The sequence below is a fragment of the Dermacentor silvarum genome, chromosome 1 (assembly GCF_013339745.2).
Source record: "Dermacentor silvarum isolate Dsil-2018 chromosome 1, BIME_Dsil_1.4, whole genome shotgun sequence".
Lineage (NCBI taxonomy): Eukaryota > Metazoa > Arthropoda > Arachnida > Ixodida > Ixodidae > Dermacentor > Dermacentor silvarum.
In genome coordinates this window covers 105,953,748-105,975,005 of record NC_051154.1, presented here as the reverse complement: position 1 = coordinate 105,975,005, position 21,258 = coordinate 105,953,748, and the positions used below count along the sequence as shown (strand labels likewise).

The following is a 21,258-nucleotide window of genomic DNA, read 5'->3' as shown; positions in this document are numbered from 1 at the left end:
CGCTAAGCGAAGCTTAGACTTGATGCTATGTGCCAGTGCATGCAGTACATAAATTATGTCAAGGAACAAGGATGATCCTTGCCTGTGCAACAAAAAGAAAACTGCCGACAGGTGGTTACCTGTGGCTCAAGTCTGCACTCTCCTTCCTGGACACAGCATACATGCTGCGACAGCAATACTATCTGCACTAGAGCTTAGCCGAGTCTGCAGGCAGTGGGTGTTGTCTAATCAGTTGCTGTGCAATCATGCATGTACGAATCCATACAGGTTGTTATTTGTGGTTGTGAACATGTACTGTTCTGATATGCCTTGAATGACCCTCTTAAAGGGGTCCTGAAGCACTTGTTGAACATAGCAAGAAAACATTGCTGAACTGTAAGTGAGGCTTCTGTGAATATGTGAGCCAAATATTATTGCACTGCATGCAGCAGGGAACTTGCAATCTCGTGTCAAAAGCAGTGAAAAATCACTTGCTCTCGCTTCTGCAATGTCGTCATGTAGCATCATTGCAAACTAGACCCACAACAGCTAGCTATTGGCTAATTTCGTGATCGCGAGAACATTTTAAGTATGTAATGCTAGTATTATTGCTCAGTTGAGTTAAATAAATGAAAAATATACTATACGTATGCGATCTCAAAAAGGCAGAAAAGCCATTTCGTCTTTTTACTGCTAGTCTAAACATGGCAGTTGCGCGTTGCTGTGTCTGCTGCATGTGGCCTCCGTGGTAAAAAACGTAGCGTAGATTCCGCGGCTGCCACGGGTTGCTGCCACAAGCCATCTCGCATTCAACCTTTTGGCAGGGCCAGCGGAGCATTCCTCCTTTGCACCCCCTTGCCATCTTCCCTGTGTAGCTTTCAGTGCGCCAGTGGAAATGAAAAGAGACAGAAAGCCACTCACCAATGCGGTATCTACATCTTAATTTCGCTTGGGCTTGAAGGATTTGAAAATTTTTTTCTGCCAGGAGATCCGTGAGGTGATGTAATTTAATAGTGATGTCATTCTGTGATTAGTTAGAAAATTGTTTCAGGGCTCCTTTAATCATAAAGCAGTCAGTTGTCTTAGGGGGCCTTTCTGAAGTGGTCGAAGGTTGCTGCTACTTTGCCTGCCTCAAGTTGTCTTTCTCTTTGTTGTAAACATCCTGTACTACTGTACACTCATGGCAGCACAGCAAATGACACCCATTTTTGAAGATGAAATGAACAGAAAATACAGTCGAACCCACTTCTAACAGTATTAAAGTGCCACAAAAATTCCATTGTTATAACTGATAATTGTTATAACCAGTTGCATGAAAAAAAATCCAAATAGATGGATGGCAGAGCTGTTGTGAGAAAACTATAATGGCGGGGAAGCCAGTGCACCTCCCTGCCACCTTCCTCCATCCGGCTGCTGATTGTGTTCACACGTTTAACTCTGCTTCCTGCATGCTCCGATTGCGTGTAACAAGCCGCGGCTGTTGGCGTTCAAGAATGGCACTGCTATAACAACTGCAAAGCGGGGTCATGGGCGGCAAGTGTCATGCAAGCTCTGCCGAGGCATCGCCTTTGGTGGCCTCAAAAGGGGCCTTTTAAAGAATGCGAGAATGTTGCTGCGGCAGCCTCTCAGCTTGAAAAATCCAGAAACACTGGGGTGAGATCACCACAAGCATCTCGCCACGTACTTCTCATTGGCTTGCACGAGAAAACCCCATGTTGGTCACCGTTTGCTTGCTTTACGCGAAGCTTGCCGACATCCTTCTCCAAGGCATCCAGGTGCCCCATCTAGTGCAGTGTAAGGTCCCTTGCAAAAACGAAGCCCCGGTGGGACTGAATCATCTGCAGGGCCTCCTGTGAGGACAACGTTGAGGCAGCAATGATGCTCTTGAGGCAGCCTGCCCTACCGCGTTATTGCTGCCATCATCGCCGTCACTGTCGCTGTCGCTATCCAATGCAAGCACGTTCGCGACGGATCGCCTCATCGGTTAGAAGCACTTCGTTTCCAAATCTATAGCAGTACACTTTCTTTTCACTGGCAATGTCGTGCATTGCCGGTGATCAGCGGACGGGTCGGAGAGTGCTTGAGAAATTGGGCACTGTTTGTGGCATGCACACAGCATACCGTTTGGAAAAGACCTTCGAAGAGTGCCCGTCCGTGGCGAGAGCAAATGCAACAGTGTGTGCAAAAGTGGCCATAAAGAAGTGGAAGCTCGAAGACATTCTCGCAGAAGAGCGGAAAATTCAAGAAAGCCCCACGTATGCTCCAGGGGAATTCTAGTGACCATACGTACAGGTGCACTTTTGAAGGCAGTTTTCTGAGTTTGAATTTTTTCACTGATGTACGTGTTAGCAAAAATTGTTTTTATATTAGACAAGGCAGTCTTGTTTATAGGGCATTTTCGGGAATGATAAAATTTTATGTAGAATGCTACTACTGCTAAGTTTTGCCTTGCTTGTTATAGAAAAAATTAAAATTTTGAATGCAAGGTGCAAGGGAAATTGTATGATGCAAATTATAATTTTATTCTATGAAATATACTAAAAAAAAAACATGGTTCTGTAGTAGCATAGGTTCGTGCATTCCTTATATATAATGCACAAAAATGCTCAACTTTCTTGTTATTCCTGAATGGTAGCTTTTATGACTAACCGTAGTCATTTTTACCTTTGAAGAGGCAGAACTCTGGAAAATTAATCTGTAATGATAAAATTTGGTCTTCTGTGCTATACCATTGCTCTAAGCATGCCTTACAATTTTTATTAAAATTGAGCCAGTGGTTCAAAAGTTCATTTTCATAGGCCGTGTCCTCCCTTAAAATGTAGTGCAAGAACATGGCACCGCGTGTTTATAGTTTAAAACTTAGGAAAGGTATTTTAACATATAAGTTGCATTTACAAAAAACAGAAGCATTCTGCACTTGGCATATCGCCCCCGACTAGTTAGTAAAATGATACACACATCCTTGATGGCTGCACCTTTCGTCTCTTGTCTGCGTCCTCCCCTTTTTTCACCTCGGACTTGCGAAGTGCTCACTAACATAAGCAGAGAAGGGAACGGTTCGCTTTCCAAATTTCTAAAAGACCTTGCCCTAGTAGCGTCTCTTTGATATTTGGTGCTCTGTGATGTCACAAGTATGATGCACGTTATAGTACTTTTTTTTTTTTAACTTTGTGTGCTGCTAGTCTTAAAGCTGCAACAAAATTGACCATTGTAAGATAAGTTTGTGTGCTGTGCAGTGTAATGTTTTGGTACCACTGAGCTGAGAATGTGTCCACCGTGTGTGTGTGTGTGCAGGTACTGTACCAGGAGCTGTCCTATGCATCGCATGTGGGTGTGCCAGCTGTCATTCTGGATGTGCGCAGCCGGCGTTGTGTAAACCTAGCTCGAATGTTGCACAACTACATAATGGCCTCTACCGCCTACCAGGTAGGTTTAGTGTTTCTGTGGGTGTGAACATAATGTGTATTAGTGAAGTCATGGGCAGTTCACTTGCTTTATGCTGTATAGGTGTTGTGGGTGATTCATTCAAGGCGTAATAGGGTAACCTGACAAACTTTCGATAGTGAAGTCAGGGGTAGTTAACTTGCTAGTTTATGCTGTACGTGTTATGAATGATTCATTCAAGGTGTCATAGGGTAAACTGACAAACTTCGAATAGGGAAGTCAAGGATAGTCAACTTGCTGGATTATGATGTACATGTTGTGAATGATTTATTGAAGGCGCCGTAGGGTAAACTGAGCAACTTCCGCAATTTACAGACTGCTACTTTCACCCACTGAATATTCAGCAGACTAAGTTTTGGCTAAGAATGAAAACTGTTGACATTTTGCATTGTAAGTATCTGGTCATAGTCTACAGAAATTAAATCTTGTGCGTGAGGTGAAACTGTCAGAACATTCAACAGTATGTTGAGATGGCCACTAGTGTTATGAGCTAAGCTACATAGATGCATTGGGGAAGTCTGGCAGCGATTATCAGTAATGCAATTTTCTAAGTACAGTGCAGATATTCTTTGTAATCGACATAGCAACTGCTGCCAGTCAATGCCCTATTTCTAAGGCTGGAAACACAGGCCACAGTCTAAGAATACTGGTGTGCCAAAAAAAAGTCAGTTTTGTCCAAGATACGAGGCATTAATAGTTATAGCAAAGTATGAAACAATTAAATGACGTAAGGTTTGTGGTTTTATGGGCCATATACCTCATATACCTAAGTTGAGTTGCAGTAGATTTACTTACTACTAAACAAGCATGGTGTCACATGTTCAAAGACAAATGTAAACAGAGTTCACTTGATGACCACGAGCACTTGCCAACACAGTGTTGGTGTGATGAGGAGTGTCAGAAGCATGGAGGACACAAGCTTGTCCCAAAGTGAATGTTTCATGCTGCTGGTAGCTTCATCATTTCAACTGTGCCACGTCTCCAAAACTCGGATCACATAAGCTATAACACTATGCGTGCGAGAACACACAACGCATGAAGCCACTAGCCTTCTTGGCTTGCCCTTCACCATGGCAACTGCAGCAGATGACCTCCAACATATGACACATGGGTCGTATAAGCGGGCAGCCACACGGAGCCATGGCCAAGCTGGAGGAGGAGATCTGCACTGTTTCGCTCTGAGCTTGATCACATGACATCCAACTTTGGGCACGTGCAAAGACGGTGTGCCAGTAGCGCACCCAGGATCTCTGCCAGGGGGGGGGTTGACAGTTTGCCTTAGTTTGCCAATACCATCTAAACAGCACTAATTTCAATTTCTTCACGGGAAATTGTAAAAAAATTCGCTTTTTGCGCAAGTTTGCGAGTGTGCAGACGATTGCGCGTCTTACATCTTAGTTACAGTGCTCAAAAAAGGGGGGTTTAACTCGGCCTCAGGGGGGGGTTACAACCCCCGAAACCCCCTCCGTCGGTGCGCCACTGCGGTGTGCATCAAGCCATCAGCCTTCTTGGCCCGCCCTCACATGCTTGCCCTCGTACCTGCAGCAGACCACTCATTCTCCTTGCATTTGGATTTTACTTTGGACAGCATGGCCGCAATGGCTAGGGTGAAAATGTGCCTCAAGTGCCCATATAATTGTTGTCACAATAAAGTTATCAGCCTAGCTTACTGTACTTCCATAAATGTGTGCAATATCTTCCCAATGTATTTAGAAATAGCTGCCTTGTATGGGGTGTATGCCGATGTCCAAAATGACGGAGACGCACAACAGTTTTAAAACAAATGCTCAACAGTTCTAAAGGAGATGCTCAAAATTATCCAGTGTCAGCCTAAAAGTGCTACCTTTATCCATTCAACTCCTGGATGTTATGGATTAGCTTTCATTGAAGAAGAAAATTCCGGGGTATCAGTCATTGGCATGATCAAAGCACTAAGAGTCAAATGTGCCCATCCATAGTCAAGGGTTAACAGTTCTCAGATTCTTTTTATTTGCCAAAATGTCCAGGCAAAAAGAGCACATAAAAAACAAGACTGTCCTTTTGAGACTGATCAGGATTTACTGCCGACAGCCGTGGACAGCCGACGCATCCTCTGGTAAATGTGTTTTTAAGATACGGAGTGAATCACAGCAGAGAGAATTGCAGAGCAAAAGTGTGGCAAAGCCCAAGAGGTATTTAAATGGATCAAACTCCACAAGTGTTAATCACACACATGCTGTGAACATGGCCACCCACCAAATTTTAGCTAAATTATTTGCTGAGGTGCCAATCATATCCATTTAATATGCTACATTTAAAATTAAAAAGGGTTGGTATGTGAAGCCTTTCAGACAAATGGATGTCCTAATCATTGAATGCTGTTGAAGCACTGCATGGAGTATAGGCATGAAAGTTGACTATATGGACTCGTTAGCAACCAGGTCACTGGCTCATCAGTGTTGATGAAAGATAGAAATAGGCAAGGAAGAGGAGGGTTTATGTTACAGACATAGTAGAAGCTGTCAGCAAACAGAATAAAAGGTACTTTGATTTCAGTACACATGCCAATGCTATATTCACATAGTAAGTTGGAGGGATGGATGATTATTCGAGTAAATTAGATAAGTGTGATCGAGATGCCAATTTATGAATGCATATTCTTAACAGGGCCTGATAAGAGAATTAGTATATGCAGTGTCTGGTATCTGTATTTGCAAGGTGTAGGCGCCATTTGAGGTAATGAACTTTTTTACATGCTTTCGTGGTAACGTGTTCAATAGGGGTATCCCAGTTTAAATTTGAGCTAAACAGAACACCCAGGTAATTAATTGAAAATGCTGAATCGATAGTAATGCCACATATTTTATAGTAACAGAAGCGAATTTTGTGTCTATTTGGTATGTTAATTTGCATCTGCCTTTTGTGGTACCATTCAATTTTGATAAATCGGACTGGAGTGCAATGATGTCAGCAGACTGGCTTATTTCATTATACACAACACAATCATCCGCGAAGATACATATTTGTGAAGTAGCATCAGTTGCGATATCATTAATGTAAATTAAGAATAGTAGTGGACCGAGGACCCTTAAGGAACTCCTGCAGTGACTTGAGTACGGTTAGAAAATTTACCATTTGAAATCTATTAGATAGGTACTCCACAATACATCGTGCTGTGTTATAGTCAAGCTGGCGGTTTGAAACTTTCAGTATTAGGCGATTATGGGGTACCCGTTCGAAAATAATCGAAAATGGCGTCTGTGTAAAGCAATTTATGCAAGGAGATGTGAATAATATTTGTGACAAGTTCATATGTAGCTGCATGTGACAAAAACAAATTTGACGAAAGCCATGTTGGTTATCAGGAGCAGGTTATTTCAAGGTGTGCTGTATGTGGCTTGGTGGCTGTAGAAGTCTCTGACATAGTTGTACAGCTTGGATCCGCACCGTGTGGCCTCAAGTTCTTGTAGCATGACATCATGCAAAACATTGTCAAAGACTTGACAAAACATTGTCAAAGTTGATGACCAGGATTGACTTGAGCTGCACAGTGCTGGGTTCTCTAGTAATGTCTTCCTGGAGTCTAAGTAATACATCTCGTGTAGAGATACGTTTGCGTAAGCCAATGAGGGTGTACAGAAAGTGACGAATGTTTTCCTTGTAGTTGGTGAGACGATGCAACACTATCGCTCCATCAGCTTCCCTACACACAAAGTGAGGGAGATGTGGAATAGATTAGGAATTGAGGTGGACTGGCCAGATTTCGGTATATAAAGATTATTGTGGCTGTCTTTAACTCCTGGGGTAGTTGGCCTGTTTCATAAACCATATTCATCTAAGGGAGGAAATTGCAGCTATTTCCGGTAGGTTGTTGCAAAATACGCTGTGCGTATTTTGTCGGGGCCGGGTGTCTTGTTTTCTTTTGTCTTCGCAATGAGAATTTGCAGCTCCGCTAGTGTATTGAGAACCGCGAGGGCCAGGTCTTCCGGGTCATCTCTGGTCACTGTGTAAGAACAGATAAAAGGGGTCTGAACGGCACCATCTGCATGCAGAGTGAGCTGACTACAACTCTGTTTGGGCTTCATCTTCATCCCTTTGCTGGCAGGAACACTGCAGTGTTGGGGGGTCATCATTTCCTGTTGTCTGCTACCCCAGCCCATCACGTGAAAAGTGTAAGGCCTTGTACCTGCACAAAATTGCGAATTTGCTAAGACATTTAATCGTTATAATAGTGTAAATGTAGATGATTGGTAGCTTTATAGCGATAAGGAACAATTGAACCAAAAAAAAATTGATAAGGGATAATACCCATGAGGATACTAGGGCTCCATAGAAAATGCATGGGGAAGCTGGCCCTCGCGGGGTAGGCTAACTTTAAATTTGGGGGTATGCCAACTGAATATTGTGGGTATGCTTACGCATACTTAGACAACTCTGGTGGAGTTTCTGCATCTTTTTAAACATTGTTTTGATCATGAACAATCGTTATCACATTATTCTAGCTATTGCGTGCATCATTCAGACATTAATTTATATCCGTTGGGAAATGTTTGTACAGTCGTGCATTTGTGTTTCTTGAATTTTCGCCCCAGTGTGCCTGCCGTGTTAGCATTCAATACACTAGGTGGACACTACTAGGCATAAATAAAAGGTTAGAATGGAGTAACTTGCAAGATACTCTAGATTAAAATAATGAATATTAAAAGTAACATGCGCAGTTAGTAGCAATGTGATGCTTGGCAAGCTGTGGTTTCTCGCCTTATTTGCATAACTTGAAAAACTTTGCGCTTTGCAATAGCCGGATGGTTTTGCACTTGTACCAAAATTGAGCACTAGTAAACCCGTCTTTACAGTGGACTTTCACGAGTTGCGAAGCACAATAAGGTCTGGATAGCGCTATTAAGCTTTAGATATTTAGGAGGATATGCCTAAGCTTGCTTCTCCAAGGCTCACAAGACGCTTAGATTGGTACATAGGCATATATGGGAAAATTTACTAGTGATTTTATTGAGGAGGAGCCCCATGTTTGAGGAGCCCTGCGTGCCGCGCCAGCTACTGTGGTTGACCCCCCAATCATCTGCGCCATCTGCTGAAAGAGACTTAAACCATGACTGAAAAAATTGACGCGGCAGCCTCATTCAGACACCTTATCTGTTCTTCCACCTTTCTCTGGTATAGACTGCATATGTTTGTTGTGTTGCAGTCACATTGTTGATGTCCTGAAGGTCTCAGAAAAGCTGGTCCTTGGAGTAGTGCGTGTGGAGGAGTTTCTTGAGTTGGTGATTTCTTTTACTCTATGTGGGGTCTATGAGTGTCCGTATGAGATGCCACGCAGAGCCGAGATATAGGGTGTCGTTTATTCTGTTGCTTGTGGTGATACAATATTCTCTGGTGAGGTGATCCGAATGGTATCTCATCGTTTAGATGATTGATTCAATGTCTTAGTCAGCAATTCAGTTTGTTCCGTTTCCAGCGCCTCAGGATGCCATGCCGGGTGTTCCATAGGTGCAGCCAGTGTTTTTCTACGTGTGGGCCATCCACTGAGGCCTCAATTTTCTGTGTGTTAGACCACTCCTGCAGTGAGAGGCCTAGTGGGTGATTTGTGGGTTCATTGCGAAATTTTTGCCGGTCTGTTTGAAGATTGCAGCGCATACAGCGTTTGAATGCCCCCGTATGCAATGTGATTTGGATTAGTGTGTAGTCGCTGGTGAGGGTGATATGGGTGTTCACACGGATTCTATACCTTAATGAGTGACAAGTCTGGTGTGGTGTCTCATTGTACTGAATTGCCGTGGCATGTGGGAGGATTGGGGTTGCTGAGCAGTGTGAATTGTGACTGTTGAATATTCTAGAGTTTGAATATTCTAGAGTGGCGAGTTTCTCTTGGGAGGTGTTTTTGGTGTACCTTCATGAAATGGTGCGCCGTGTTGAAGTCGCCCCAAATTAAGTGGGTAAAATAACGTGTTGGTCGAAACCTCATCACATTCTCCAGGAATTCAGTCGTCTGCTTCGGCGAATTGGATACATTTGTTATACCTGGCTTTTATTATGATTATTTTATTTTTTTTGACCCTACAGTTGTTATCCTTGAGCTGTATTTCTTCAAAATGTCGACATTACTTGCATGGGAAATCAAACTATGTAACCTTATAATTGCCAAAATTTATCTAATAAGTTTTTAAATAATTACTTTATTGCACATATTGAAATTCACGAACTGTAGCCGATGAGTTTGCAAGGCGTATCTACTAGGAATGAATTCAGATGATGGTACTGCTTTCGAGATATGCACCCTGAAACTTGTGGTAAAAATACTGTTGTTCCACTTTTTTTTATAAAAACTGTTTTGTACATTAAAGCCCACAAGTAACTGGAATACCAGTGCATTTCGTCGCACACTGTGGGAATGTCTTGAAACTAGTCTCATTATGAAAATTTGTTTAAAGGGATGCAGCTTGCTTGAAAATAGGTCAAACACAAATACTATAAGTCGACCCCTATATATTGAACTCTCCGAAAAATTAAAAAATAATTTGAATATAGGTCGACCCACATCGTTTTAGAAAAATGAAAAACTTTAGACACGACGTACCTTTATTTACCGTAAGCTTGGCTACCGCTAGTCAATGCCACAAGCTGCATCCTCATCAGAATTGCCGGAGAAATCGCCTTCGTCCGACGCTTTGCAGATGTCATCACCCCAAACGACGTCATCCTCGGTGCCGTCGAGCGCGTTGGATATGCAACATTTCTTAAAGCCAGTCTGGATAATCTCCAAACTGCCTTTACGGTGTGCACAAAGGAGGAATTCTGTTAGCTCAGTACTTTTGCTATCTTTGTTCGAATATTGGTTGATTGCTCATTCATGGTAGCATTTTCTAAAAAAAAAAAGTCGGACCTAATTCAAATAAATATAGTAGTTGAATGAACACCTAATTTAACTTAAGAACACTTAATAAGAACAAAAGGCACGTTGGTTCAACGTGTGAGACACCTCTTTCTACATTTTCTGATAAAAGAAACATATACCACAAGCACAGCTATGTATATAGTTCTGTTTAATATACACGAAATTGATTTGTAATTAACTGCAGAGGTAAACTGTTGAAAATTGGCGGGCTTCTATTTGCTGCACTACTACAGCTCACTATTGTCTTTCTTAAAATTAAGTAAATTATGGGGTTTTACGGTGCAAAGCCACGATCTGATTATGAGGCACACCGTAGTGGGGGACTCCGGAAATTTGGACCACCTGGGGTTCTTTCATGTGCACCTAAATCTAAGTACACGCCCCCATCGAAATGCGACCGCCGTGGCCGGGCTTCGATCCCGTGACTATTGCCTTTCTTGCCCGCTCTGTTTTATTGGAGAAAACATGAACTATGTCCAATCTGCCTGGTTGCATCGGCAGGATGTGGACCATGGTGCAGTCAGGTTTCGTGTACCGTGATAGCAGCCAGGTCTTTCCTTGCGAAAGCTGTGTGTGTGTGTGTTGTGTGAATACTATAGGCAGTGTATCTTTTAACTCCTTAAGGACTAATTTGAAAAAAAAAGAAAAAGAATAATGGTACTAAAATATCAAACTTTATGACGTGAAATGCTTCAATAGCATCTTTTAAATGCAAAAATAACTCTTGGAACATTGTACGGCAAAGAGATTGAATCAGGTGGTTTTCCAACTAGTACAGCCTTTTGTTTGGCTTTCATACAATATCCTGAAGACTCAAGAGGCCAAAACAGACATGCACTTCTTCACACGTAATGGGGAGCATTTTTAGAACTGAGAATGTTTGCCCAGTTTCCTTGACTTCAAAAACTGAAATGCGTACTGGTTTGTCTTAGCGAGTGTCGTCACTTTCTTCACTTGAATGAAACACGAAGTTGACATCCTCATCACTTTTGCTATCATCATGCGACGGATAGAAATCTACTGCACTAAAACATCATATGGATGACACCGTGTTTGTTTGAAAGCTCGGGAAAATCTCATGCAAACGGGGTGAGCTCAGCACACAAGAAATGCCTGCTGCCACTTATGTTGTAAATGGAAAAACACCCTTCGACGACATTTGTACATCATAAGCCAAAAAATGATACTTACTTGCAGCAAGCTTAGGTTGTAAAGATCCCTTAAGGGGTTAAGATGGTAGTTAGGCTCCTGTATGAGCAGGTCATCTCGGTGCCACCCCTGTGTGGACATGTAATGTGTGTGCGATGCCAGTGTTTTTGGGCTAACCCCCTGCTGTTCCACTGCCACATGACGCAAGTCATTCGCCATGGTGTGCCGAAGATGTACCAAAGGTTTTGGGCAAAATTTGGGCAGTGGGAATGTCATTCGTGAAGGAGCTGTGCTATCGTTAAGTGTGCATGCTTTGCTGCACGCGCTCTTATGTTGTAGACGTTTAGGATAATGGTGGTGGCGTGGGTAGGCTGAGTGGCTGACTTACCCTCACTTGGCTTTGAGACCTGGATCATGTTAGGACTGTGGAGACACTGCAGGTCCTCGAACATGATACATCATGATATTTGCTTTTGTTGCAGCTTCGGGTTGGGGTGAAGGTGCTTTGGTCTTCCTTAATGGTGAAGTTTTTGGCTGAGTATTCCTGTTGGTCCTGTAGGGTGTTGCTGAACTTCGCATTGGCAATGTTTCTCGGAATAATGTTTGTCGCTGGGCTTTGTCTGCAGCGAGGCAAACCTCCCAATGAGGGTCACATGCATGATGGTCTTTTCTACTGTGGGAGCACCCGGGACACCAATGTGCTGTTGGTCTGGGGTGGGCAGGGTTGTACTACATCTCTTGCTTGACAATACTGGTTTGTGGACAAACGCCAGCCTGGTGCCGTATGCTGAAGAATGTGCTGCAAAATTGGGCTTTGGGGTAGGGATGGGTGCATCGAAACAGGCCTCTCATGTAGTAGACAATTTGGGGCATGTGTGACTGCCTTCCATAATTTGAGGGGACAGGATTTCAACGTTTTAGTTCCAGAAACCCTGCTTCAGGTGAGGTGTTGGGGGTAACATTGTGAATAACTCCTCTGAATGAATGGGGCGGCAGTGCTGTGTAGATTAGTGTGGGGTAAGTTTTCCTGTGCAGGGTGATATTTTCTGGTACAGCATGACTTCATGTGAGAATTTGGCATTCATTGGCAGGAGGGGAAGGAGCACCTCGCAGCAGAGGGTGAAAAGAGGAGCTTGTTTGCTGTGGTAGGGGCTGCCTTATTTACATAGTTGCAGCAGTGGGCCGAAATCTGACAGTTTCTAGCTCAAATGCTGGCGCTTGTGAGTGTCTTAGCATTGTGCTGCTAAACCCGAAGGCGCGAGATCAAATCTCGGCCCTGGCGGCCACATTTCGATAGGGGTGAAATGCAAATACGTCTGTGGACTGTGCATTGCGTGCATGTTAAAAGACCCCGGGCAGTCAAAATTAATTTGGGTCCCCTACTATGGTGTGCCTCGTAATCATATAATGGTTTCAGCACATAATGAAATTTCAGAATTTTTTTTCCTTTTTTTTTTATGAGGAACTGTCTACGAGTGTTTCTCACAAGTTCGGAATTGCAGTTGATGCCTGCTGACAGCTGGTGAATTTCTGAGTAAAGCCCTTCAGTTTGAGATTTTGCTATAATTTTGTAAACAAGGACAAACTAAACTATGTTAAGCAGATTTTTCTTTCTTTTTTCTTTTCTTTCTTTCTGTTTGTGAACCAAAGAAACCGTAACACTTTGGTATTCTGAGTAACTTCATTTGTGCGATGGCAGAGATTGTTCACGGAACCCTTTTCTTTTTTGAACATTGTAGGCAACCTCTGAAAATTGAAAAATTTTTGTTGTTTGCGGTATTGATCATTTTTTGCGTGCAATGAACTGGCAATGATAAGTCTGAAAAAAAAATAATAAAGACAATCAGTGTGCAATAGCTCGTTCATGCAGACCTTATTATATTTGACTATTTGTTTAGACAAGGTAAGGACTGCATATTGGTGAGGATGTTGTGGTTGAAAATGGCATTTGCCTTAAGATGGACATTTAGCTTTAGATGAAAGCCGACAGGACCTTGGCAGAAGCATAACTAGTTTTATGCAGTAGGCCCTGTTTGTTAATGCTAAAATTTATTTATTCATACATAATTGACACGTCCATGTCCTTACTTACTGTCCTAAGGCTCTTGCATTGCATTTTAAATCACTATGATGATTACACATCGAGGGGGCACCTTGAGAAAGGGAGCATGCAAGCATGTGGCCTGTGCTCTGCAGCTTTTACTTGTAGTGATGGCTGTTGGTGGCTGAAGACTTAAGCTACTTACATAAGAAGTGTGCCCCCACCTCGCCCGCAGTGCACTCGGATCATAGTGGCTATTCAAGGATGTTATTGAATAAACATTTACCTTTTTGGAAGCAGAATTTCGATGAGCCTTTGCAGGGAGGAATTAAGAGTGACTGTTTTGTGTGCATTCTTCTATGTTGACTTTGATAGAAATTCATTTTCCGATAAACAAGCATTCTCTTCTGTAGCTCTAGTGTGCTTCATCTGGTCAGCAATGCGCTGTGTGCACCACCCAGACCCTGTGTCTTGCATGCATGCACTCTTTCATAAAGAACCTTTCTGTGCGGCTGTAGTGAACTCACTAGCTGTGCTTTAAAAAAAAAAAGTTTAAAATACTCGAGAAAGCTGTGTCCTTGTACCTGCATCAGTGTTTGCATGTGGTCGTAATGTGGACACTTGTTTACTAAAATAAGAACCTCTTACATATATTGATTGCTGGGCTGTATATGCGTTGCATGAGGCTTGTTTACAGATATACATGGCATTTGTGCTTTCTTTCTTTTTTCGTGCTGCTTTGTTTCTTATTTGCATGGCAAGCATCTATCGGGTTCATCTTTTCACTTGGGTAAGCCGGCCATTGTATTCGAGTTTTATTTTTCATTCAAGTGTGTGTAGGTGTTGAGTAATCATGCCTGTGATTTGCAGTTGATGTTCCAGGCCTGGCTTCTTGTTCCCATGGAGGCACCTTCCGTGCAGAGTCAGCGCCACTTGTGCTCATTGTCCAAAGAGGACCGTGAGTGTGACAATGATGACAACAACAACCTTGACAGGATAAGTCATGATGAGGACCCTTGGGAATGGTATGCTCCATTACATTATAATGCCCCACTGCAAAGAATTCAGGTTGTCCTTTGCAGCCACTCAGTTATTATAGGAACAGGAACTCTTCTTTTTCTCCACTGTTGCAATTTAATAATGAATTTAATTAACGTGAATCTAATCAGTTTTACTTACATAATTGATGTTTGAGTTTCCTGACATAAAAATATTCTATAACTTTTGTGTTGGTTATGTGGCTTCTGAGAGTATATGGATACTAAATAACACTAAATCAGTTTAATCTGGTTTTTGCATCACGGGGTGCTGGTTTGGTCATTACTAGGACCTACTCTGATCTACAATAGACGAACAAGGGATGTCCCAGGCTGGAGCCAACGTTTCAACAAGGGAACTTGTCCAAACATTGGCTCTAGCCTGACACATATATTGTTTAACTGCATTCCTTGTTCAAAAGTGGTGCTTGTTCCTTTCAAAATGTTGGCTCCAGGTTGAGGCTTCACTTGTTCAACCACTGTTGATCACTTTGTCTCCATCTTCCTGCGAACCTTTTTCTTGTTAGGACCAGCTCTTTCACAGCTGCTCCAGGAAGGTGGCTTGAGTAGCGGTCACACAGACTAGCAGCACTGCTGTTGAGTTTCGGTTCCAGCCAGAGTTTCATAGTTCTGGTCTGCAGGTGCGCAGAAGTGGAAACAACACAAAACAGAACATAAGCATATGTGCACACACATATACTTCTCTAGCTCACTTGTGCCAGTGCTGTAAAGGCAGAAATTGCAGGGAACATATGCTTGTGTTTACCACAGTCGTGCTTCCTTTGCTAATCCTATGAAAGCAGAGTGTGCAACGAATGCAAGTGACCACATACTTGCACTTCTCAGTACTTGCTTCTCTGAAGGCAGATACATAAATAGCATGCTGGCTTGCAATAAATGCTGACTCTTGTGGTTTCTTGACTGTCTATTAATTAATAGGCAGACAAAAAGACACGCAGGTGTTCGTCGCACGTTGTTTTCACTTGCGAAATATGTGCCATGCGATTCCAGCTTGTTTCAGCAGTTAAAAACTCCCACATGTTGCCCCTTCTCCTTTTGTGGTGAGCAGTGTTTGCCTTGAGGGTGGACAGTGTTTGTAAGGAAGTAATAGTTTATAATAAAGCGATCTTGACACCCCTTCAACTTCATTAAGTTGAGTTTCTCCTGTAAATACCTGGATTGATGTCAGAATAGCCAAAGTGTTTGTTGTGTTTTCAACATTATACGTGTGTGAATCGCAGAAGTTCAGGGAGAAGGCCAGATGTAAGTGGCAACTTTCCAAATGATTCTGCTGCACGGTAGCCCCTGTTTTTTTACAGAGAGGCGCTAGTTTTTGACTGAACGCATTGAGCAACTAAGCTCTGCTCAATAATTTCAGTCATTCATTAAAGATGCCTTGCCTTTGGGCAGCGTACAAATTCAGCATTATGAAACAGCGTTCGTCTTGTGCATCTTATGTTTGTGTTTTGTCTTCTTTAGCGCTGTAACCATGTTTCTTAATGCCAGTAACCAACCCACTCAGCTTTCAGCAATAGTAACTACGTATGTTTTCTCAGTTTAGCCAGCACATTTTATTGTTTGAACAATCTATTTGGGTGCTAGTGGAATGTACATGGTAGTTTGCATATATATGAGGCCTGTCCAAAAAGCTTGTGCAGTATGTTTGAAAGAAAAAAAAATTAATTTCACGAACTTTCAGATACATCAATGTGGTCACCTTCAAAATGTGTCACCGCCAAGCCGATACAGCTGAAAAGCTCAGCACTCACCCATCCCCAGCCACGGCCATTGTGGTCACCAGTGGACATAATACACCAGTTCCACCTCTTCCGCGTCCTGTTCCGTTTAGCGCTTCAGCAGCGATGTCGTTTACTTTTGCAGAATCTATGAACCGACTAGCCCAACAACTGCCTTACTACTTTTTAATTGTCACATCCACGAAATGCTGCCCCCAGAGCATCAACTTGCATTCGGGGAAAAAAAAGTTGCATAGGGCTAAATTCAGTGAGTAGGAAGGGTGTACCAGCACTGTGCTGGAATTGTGTACCAAAAACTGGAGTACTAATAATGCAGAGTGCACAGGGACATTATCATGGTGCAAAATCCAGTGCAACTCTTTTAACAAATTTGGTTTCACGTGGTGCACATGATATCTAAGATGCTTCAGGGCCTCCATGTAGAAAGCTGCATTGAGTTTGACCATCAGGCTTACAAGTTCCTGATGCACAATTCCATGGCAGTCAAAAAAGACAATCAACATGATTTTAATTTTTGATTTGTTCTTTCACTTTTTTTGGCCTTGGCTCACCTTTCTTTTTCACTCCTTGCTCTGTAACTTTAGCTCGGATGTCGTATTTGTAAATTTCGTCGCTGCTGACAACCTTTTGCAAGAATTCATCTCTGTGGTCTGAAGTTTTCAAATCAATGCAGCATTCTTTTTGTCGCAAATTTTGCCCTGGAGTCAGCAGTTTTGCACCATCTTGGCGCAAACCATCCCAATGGCCTTCCCGCATGTCACTTTCAACAGGATGTGTGCCAGATGACTGGAAAAAGCAAATGTAATACCAATCCATAAATCAGGTGACAGAAACTCTCCTTCCAACTACAGACCAATATCACTAACTAGTACATCATGCAAGATACTAGAGCATATAATTTTAAAACACCTAACAACATATTTTGAAGAGAATGGCATACTAACAGCATATCAGCATGGGTTTCGGCGCGGGATGTCAACAGTAACACAGTTGACTGAAGTTATACATGACCTAGCACAGACTATTGACAACCGCGGTCAAACAGACATAATATTTCTAGATTTCAGCAAAGCATTTGATTGTGTGTGTCATAACAAGCTAATTGCAAAATTGGAGTCAATTATTAGAAACGGAAGCATTACAGCCTGGACTAGAGATTTTTTATCACAACGTCCACAGTTCGTTTTCCATGATCAAGCATCATCTGATACAGTTCCTGTCACATCTGGTGTTCCCCAGGGCTTGGTCTTGGGGCCCTTACTATTTTTAATTTACATCAATGACATCGTCACTAGCATAGAATGCAGCATAAAGCTTTTTGCAGATGATTGCATTATATATAAAGAAATAAGAAGTTATGAAGGTCACCTTACTTTGAACAGATGCCTAAACATGATAAATGCCTGGTGTGAACAATGGCAAATGTTTAAAATGCCTGCTGTGAACAATGGCAAATGTTTATTAACACCAAGAAATCGGTGTCAATGGTAGTAACAGCAAAGATTAAGTCAGAATTCACCTACTTTCTCAATGGTACACCCCTAACTAAAGTTCAGCAACACAAGTATCTAGGACTGACTCTAGCATCTGACTTGAACTGGAACAAGCACATTTCCAACATCATTTCAGCAGCCACTTGTAAGCTTTTCTTCCTTAAAGGGTCCCTGAAATCTGCTCCTAGTCATATCAAGCTGCTATGCTATAAAACCTTTGTGCGGCCAGTACTAGAATACGCCAACACTGTTTGGTTTCCTCACACAAAGACAAACATAACCGAAGTGGAAAAAGTTCAGAGGAAAGCAATACGGTTTATTCACAACAAGTACGAAACCACCGACTCGCCCACAGAACTCCTGGCTTCATACATAACCTGTTGCACAAACGATTTAACATAAATTCTTCAAAATATATTACTTTCTCTACGTCCCGTATTTCACGCCATAAGCATAATAAAATGTTAGTTGAGTACCCTTGTAAAACGGACACATTTAGATACTCTTTTTTCCCTACTGCTGTTAGGGAGTGGAACCACCTCGACTCAACAATAGCTGATATAGAATCACCATCAATTTTATTGCGATAGCAGTTATATGGACATTTCAACTGGATTTCTGCCATCGCTGTCGCCATGAGGTTCCGTATAAAGTCCAAGAGCGATAAAATCGTCGCCGCGCGATGCGCGAGTGAAAGCGCGTGGGGGACGCGCGCTATCACGGAGAGCGAACGCACGGCGGAAAGCAAACATGACCTTCGTCACGTGAAAGGCCGTGGGGGTATGGGAGGGAGGGAGGGAGGCGGGGCGACGCTGTGCTGCGGCACCAAATGCGTATCTTGCAACCGGGCGCAAGGGGAACTGGCCACTCAATCTCACACGCGAAAGCAAGAAAGCGGGAAGGCAGCACGGGAGGGAGGGGGGGGGGGGGCAGCTTCTACTCTGCCAACAACTGCGCTTGTACTTTGCCCGGCTGTGGCGGTCACCCGCACCGTCTCTTAAAAGCGATCTCCACACGGCTCTGACCTTTGTATGCGCTTTGCATTCGCCGCTTAGTTTCCGTTGAAGCGATAGCCCGCATGAATCTTCGCTCGCTGCGGCAGCTGCGCTTGCTGCCAGCGTTTTGACAGTCGTCTGCGGTCATTGAGTGTGATCTATTCATGTTTGCTTGTGCGCGCTGACACCACACTTGTTAATTCAGTTAGTAAGCGAATGTGTCCAAGTTTATGCAGCCGATAAAACTACTATCCCTACTCCGAATAGCTCTCTACTAATTTGCTATCGCAATTGATGCTTTTCCTTTCGGGCGAAACTGTGACATTTTTTTTAGTAGCATGATAGAAAAGATTAAGGAATAACTGCTAGAACAGCTTTCGTCTTATGCAAACTTGTTTTTTAAATTGTTTAGATCAATCTCTTATGTTAAATTGTATTAAGTTACACACTGTTAGGTTGTAAATAGTTGTGTTGCATTATTACTTCATGAGATTGTATTGTATCACAATATATTGTATTTATCACATTTTCTTTCTTCTTAGATAGCGTTAGAGTTGACTTCACTAATTAAATGCATGAAACGATGTCTTTTCTTTTTATGCATTTGTATTTTTCCAGACTGTACTGCGTAGCTACATGTAGCATATTTAGTTTTTTGTACTTTGTATACACATGTTCTGTGAGAAAATGCTGTATCAATGCTTACATTGTAACAATATGCCCACCTGCTTAGTCTCGATAAAGAGACTGGCAGTATTGAAAATAAATTAAATAAAAAACACTGAATCCACTTGAACACAGTTCCTTTCATTAGGGCATCCTTTCCACAGGTTTTTTGCAACATCTGATGAATTTCTGCACCATTCTTATCCAATTTCACAAGATATTTGATATTGAGCCTTTGTTCCATCTGTTCGTTGATCTCCATTTAGACAAAGAGTAAAAATGGGTTTCACAAAAAGTGCCCGCATAAAATTCTGCCGTGTCATACAGCACTTTGGCTCGTACTAGAGGTCAACCAGGTACTTTTGAGTGGAGTGAGAGAGGAGAGAGTGGCGTTGCTACACCCTCTCCCAATTTTTTCGCCGTCTCATTACATGAACTTTTGGGACAGACCTCGTACATGCTGCAGTTTTTGATGCCAGCCTCCTTTGTGCACTCTAAAAAGTATTCATTTGAAGGAAGATACATGTTCCTAGTTTACAGCAACACCTTTTCTTTAGTGCAGCAACCTAAACACAAAAAACCCACCTTTCTTTTTGTGCAAGTGTCCCATTATTCTCCTTCAGCCAGTTAGCTGAGCAAATGTTTACACAGTCAAGGCCAACCTGAAACCATTGCATCACTTTTTGAGTACCTACTGTAATGAAAACCACAGGTATCTTGTTCACGACTATCAGTTATGCATTATTTTGGGTGTCACCGTGTGGGATATACACACAGTCTGTTCTTTAATAAACGGCCCTGTGCATAAAACTGTGAATAAAAAGACTTGTGATAGCAAGTTATAGACCCCAGTGAGTGTGTAAACATACATCAAATGCACATATATACATGCATCATACACAGAAGGTGGTCATTCTTTGTGATGGACTGCCTTCCTGCCGTCATGGTTTCTCTTTCCCCTCATGCTGGACTTGTTTATGACATTGTTGTGCCTTGGCCCACTATCATCTATTTTCCTCCTGATTGGCAGGCACTCACTCCTGCTTCAAGGGGGTGAGTGCATCCTCAATCATTGCTGCTTCAGGTGCACATTGATGAACCTGCACTTGCAAGGTGCAGATAATGTGTTTCTTGGTAGAGCCTCTGCTGCTGTGCACTATTGTGGCCAGCATGCACTTGACGAATTATGGCTGTTACCTCTGAGATTTCAGTGTATACCATAGCGGCTTTTTCTGCCCCTTATTTGTGGGATTGGACATGACACCCAAAAGGCTTCAGACAAGATCGCACAAATAAGTGCTTGCACTATAACCTGCTGTCATAGTTAAATTTTACAAGAGGTTTCACGAACTAATGCAAGCATTATTGTATAACTCTTGTTGATGTAGATATGTGTTCTGATGAGTTTAAAACTTGCAAATTGTGTCAAAGAAACAGACCCACTGTGGTGGCTTAGTGGGTATAACATGAGTTGCTGAGTATGAGGTTGCAGGTTCGATCCCCATCTGTGGCTACTGCATTTCAGTGGGGGCAGAATGAAAAAAACGTGTGATCTCTGCTTTTATTCACATTAAAGAATCCCAGGAGGCCGAAGACCTCCTCTATGGTGTCTCTTGCAAGCACAGCCCATGCCTTCGCATGTTAAATCCTGTGAATCAAGTGTTTATTTACTGTATTGTTATTTAATTATACAAAAATTTAATTGTGAGCAACACTCCATGAGTATGCAGATTATATATGAGCCAAGTCACCTGTTTACGCTTGACATCTTGAAATTGTAAAGTCTTTTGGATGGACAAGTCTAGCTC

At 42.5% G+C, this 21,258-nt stretch overlaps 1 protein-coding gene across 2 annotated transcripts in view; it reads left to right on the top strand.

Annotated features, from left to right (window-relative positions):
* Positions 1-21,258, top strand: part of LOC119434241 (protein arginine N-methyltransferase 5-like) — a 106,385-nt gene that overhangs the window by 20,445 nt on the left and 64,682 nt on the right. The window contains exons 4-5 of one of the 2 annotated variants that reach the window (XM_037701495.2): positions 3,274-3,405; positions 14,385-14,527. In XM_037701495.2, coding sequence (XP_037557423.2) covers positions 3,274-3,405; positions 14,385-14,527 — 275 coding nt within the window. Of the gene's footprint in view, positions 1-3,273; positions 3,406-14,372; positions 14,528-21,258 lie in introns of both variants that reach the window. The other variant, XM_037701494.2, reaches the window with a different exon arrangement.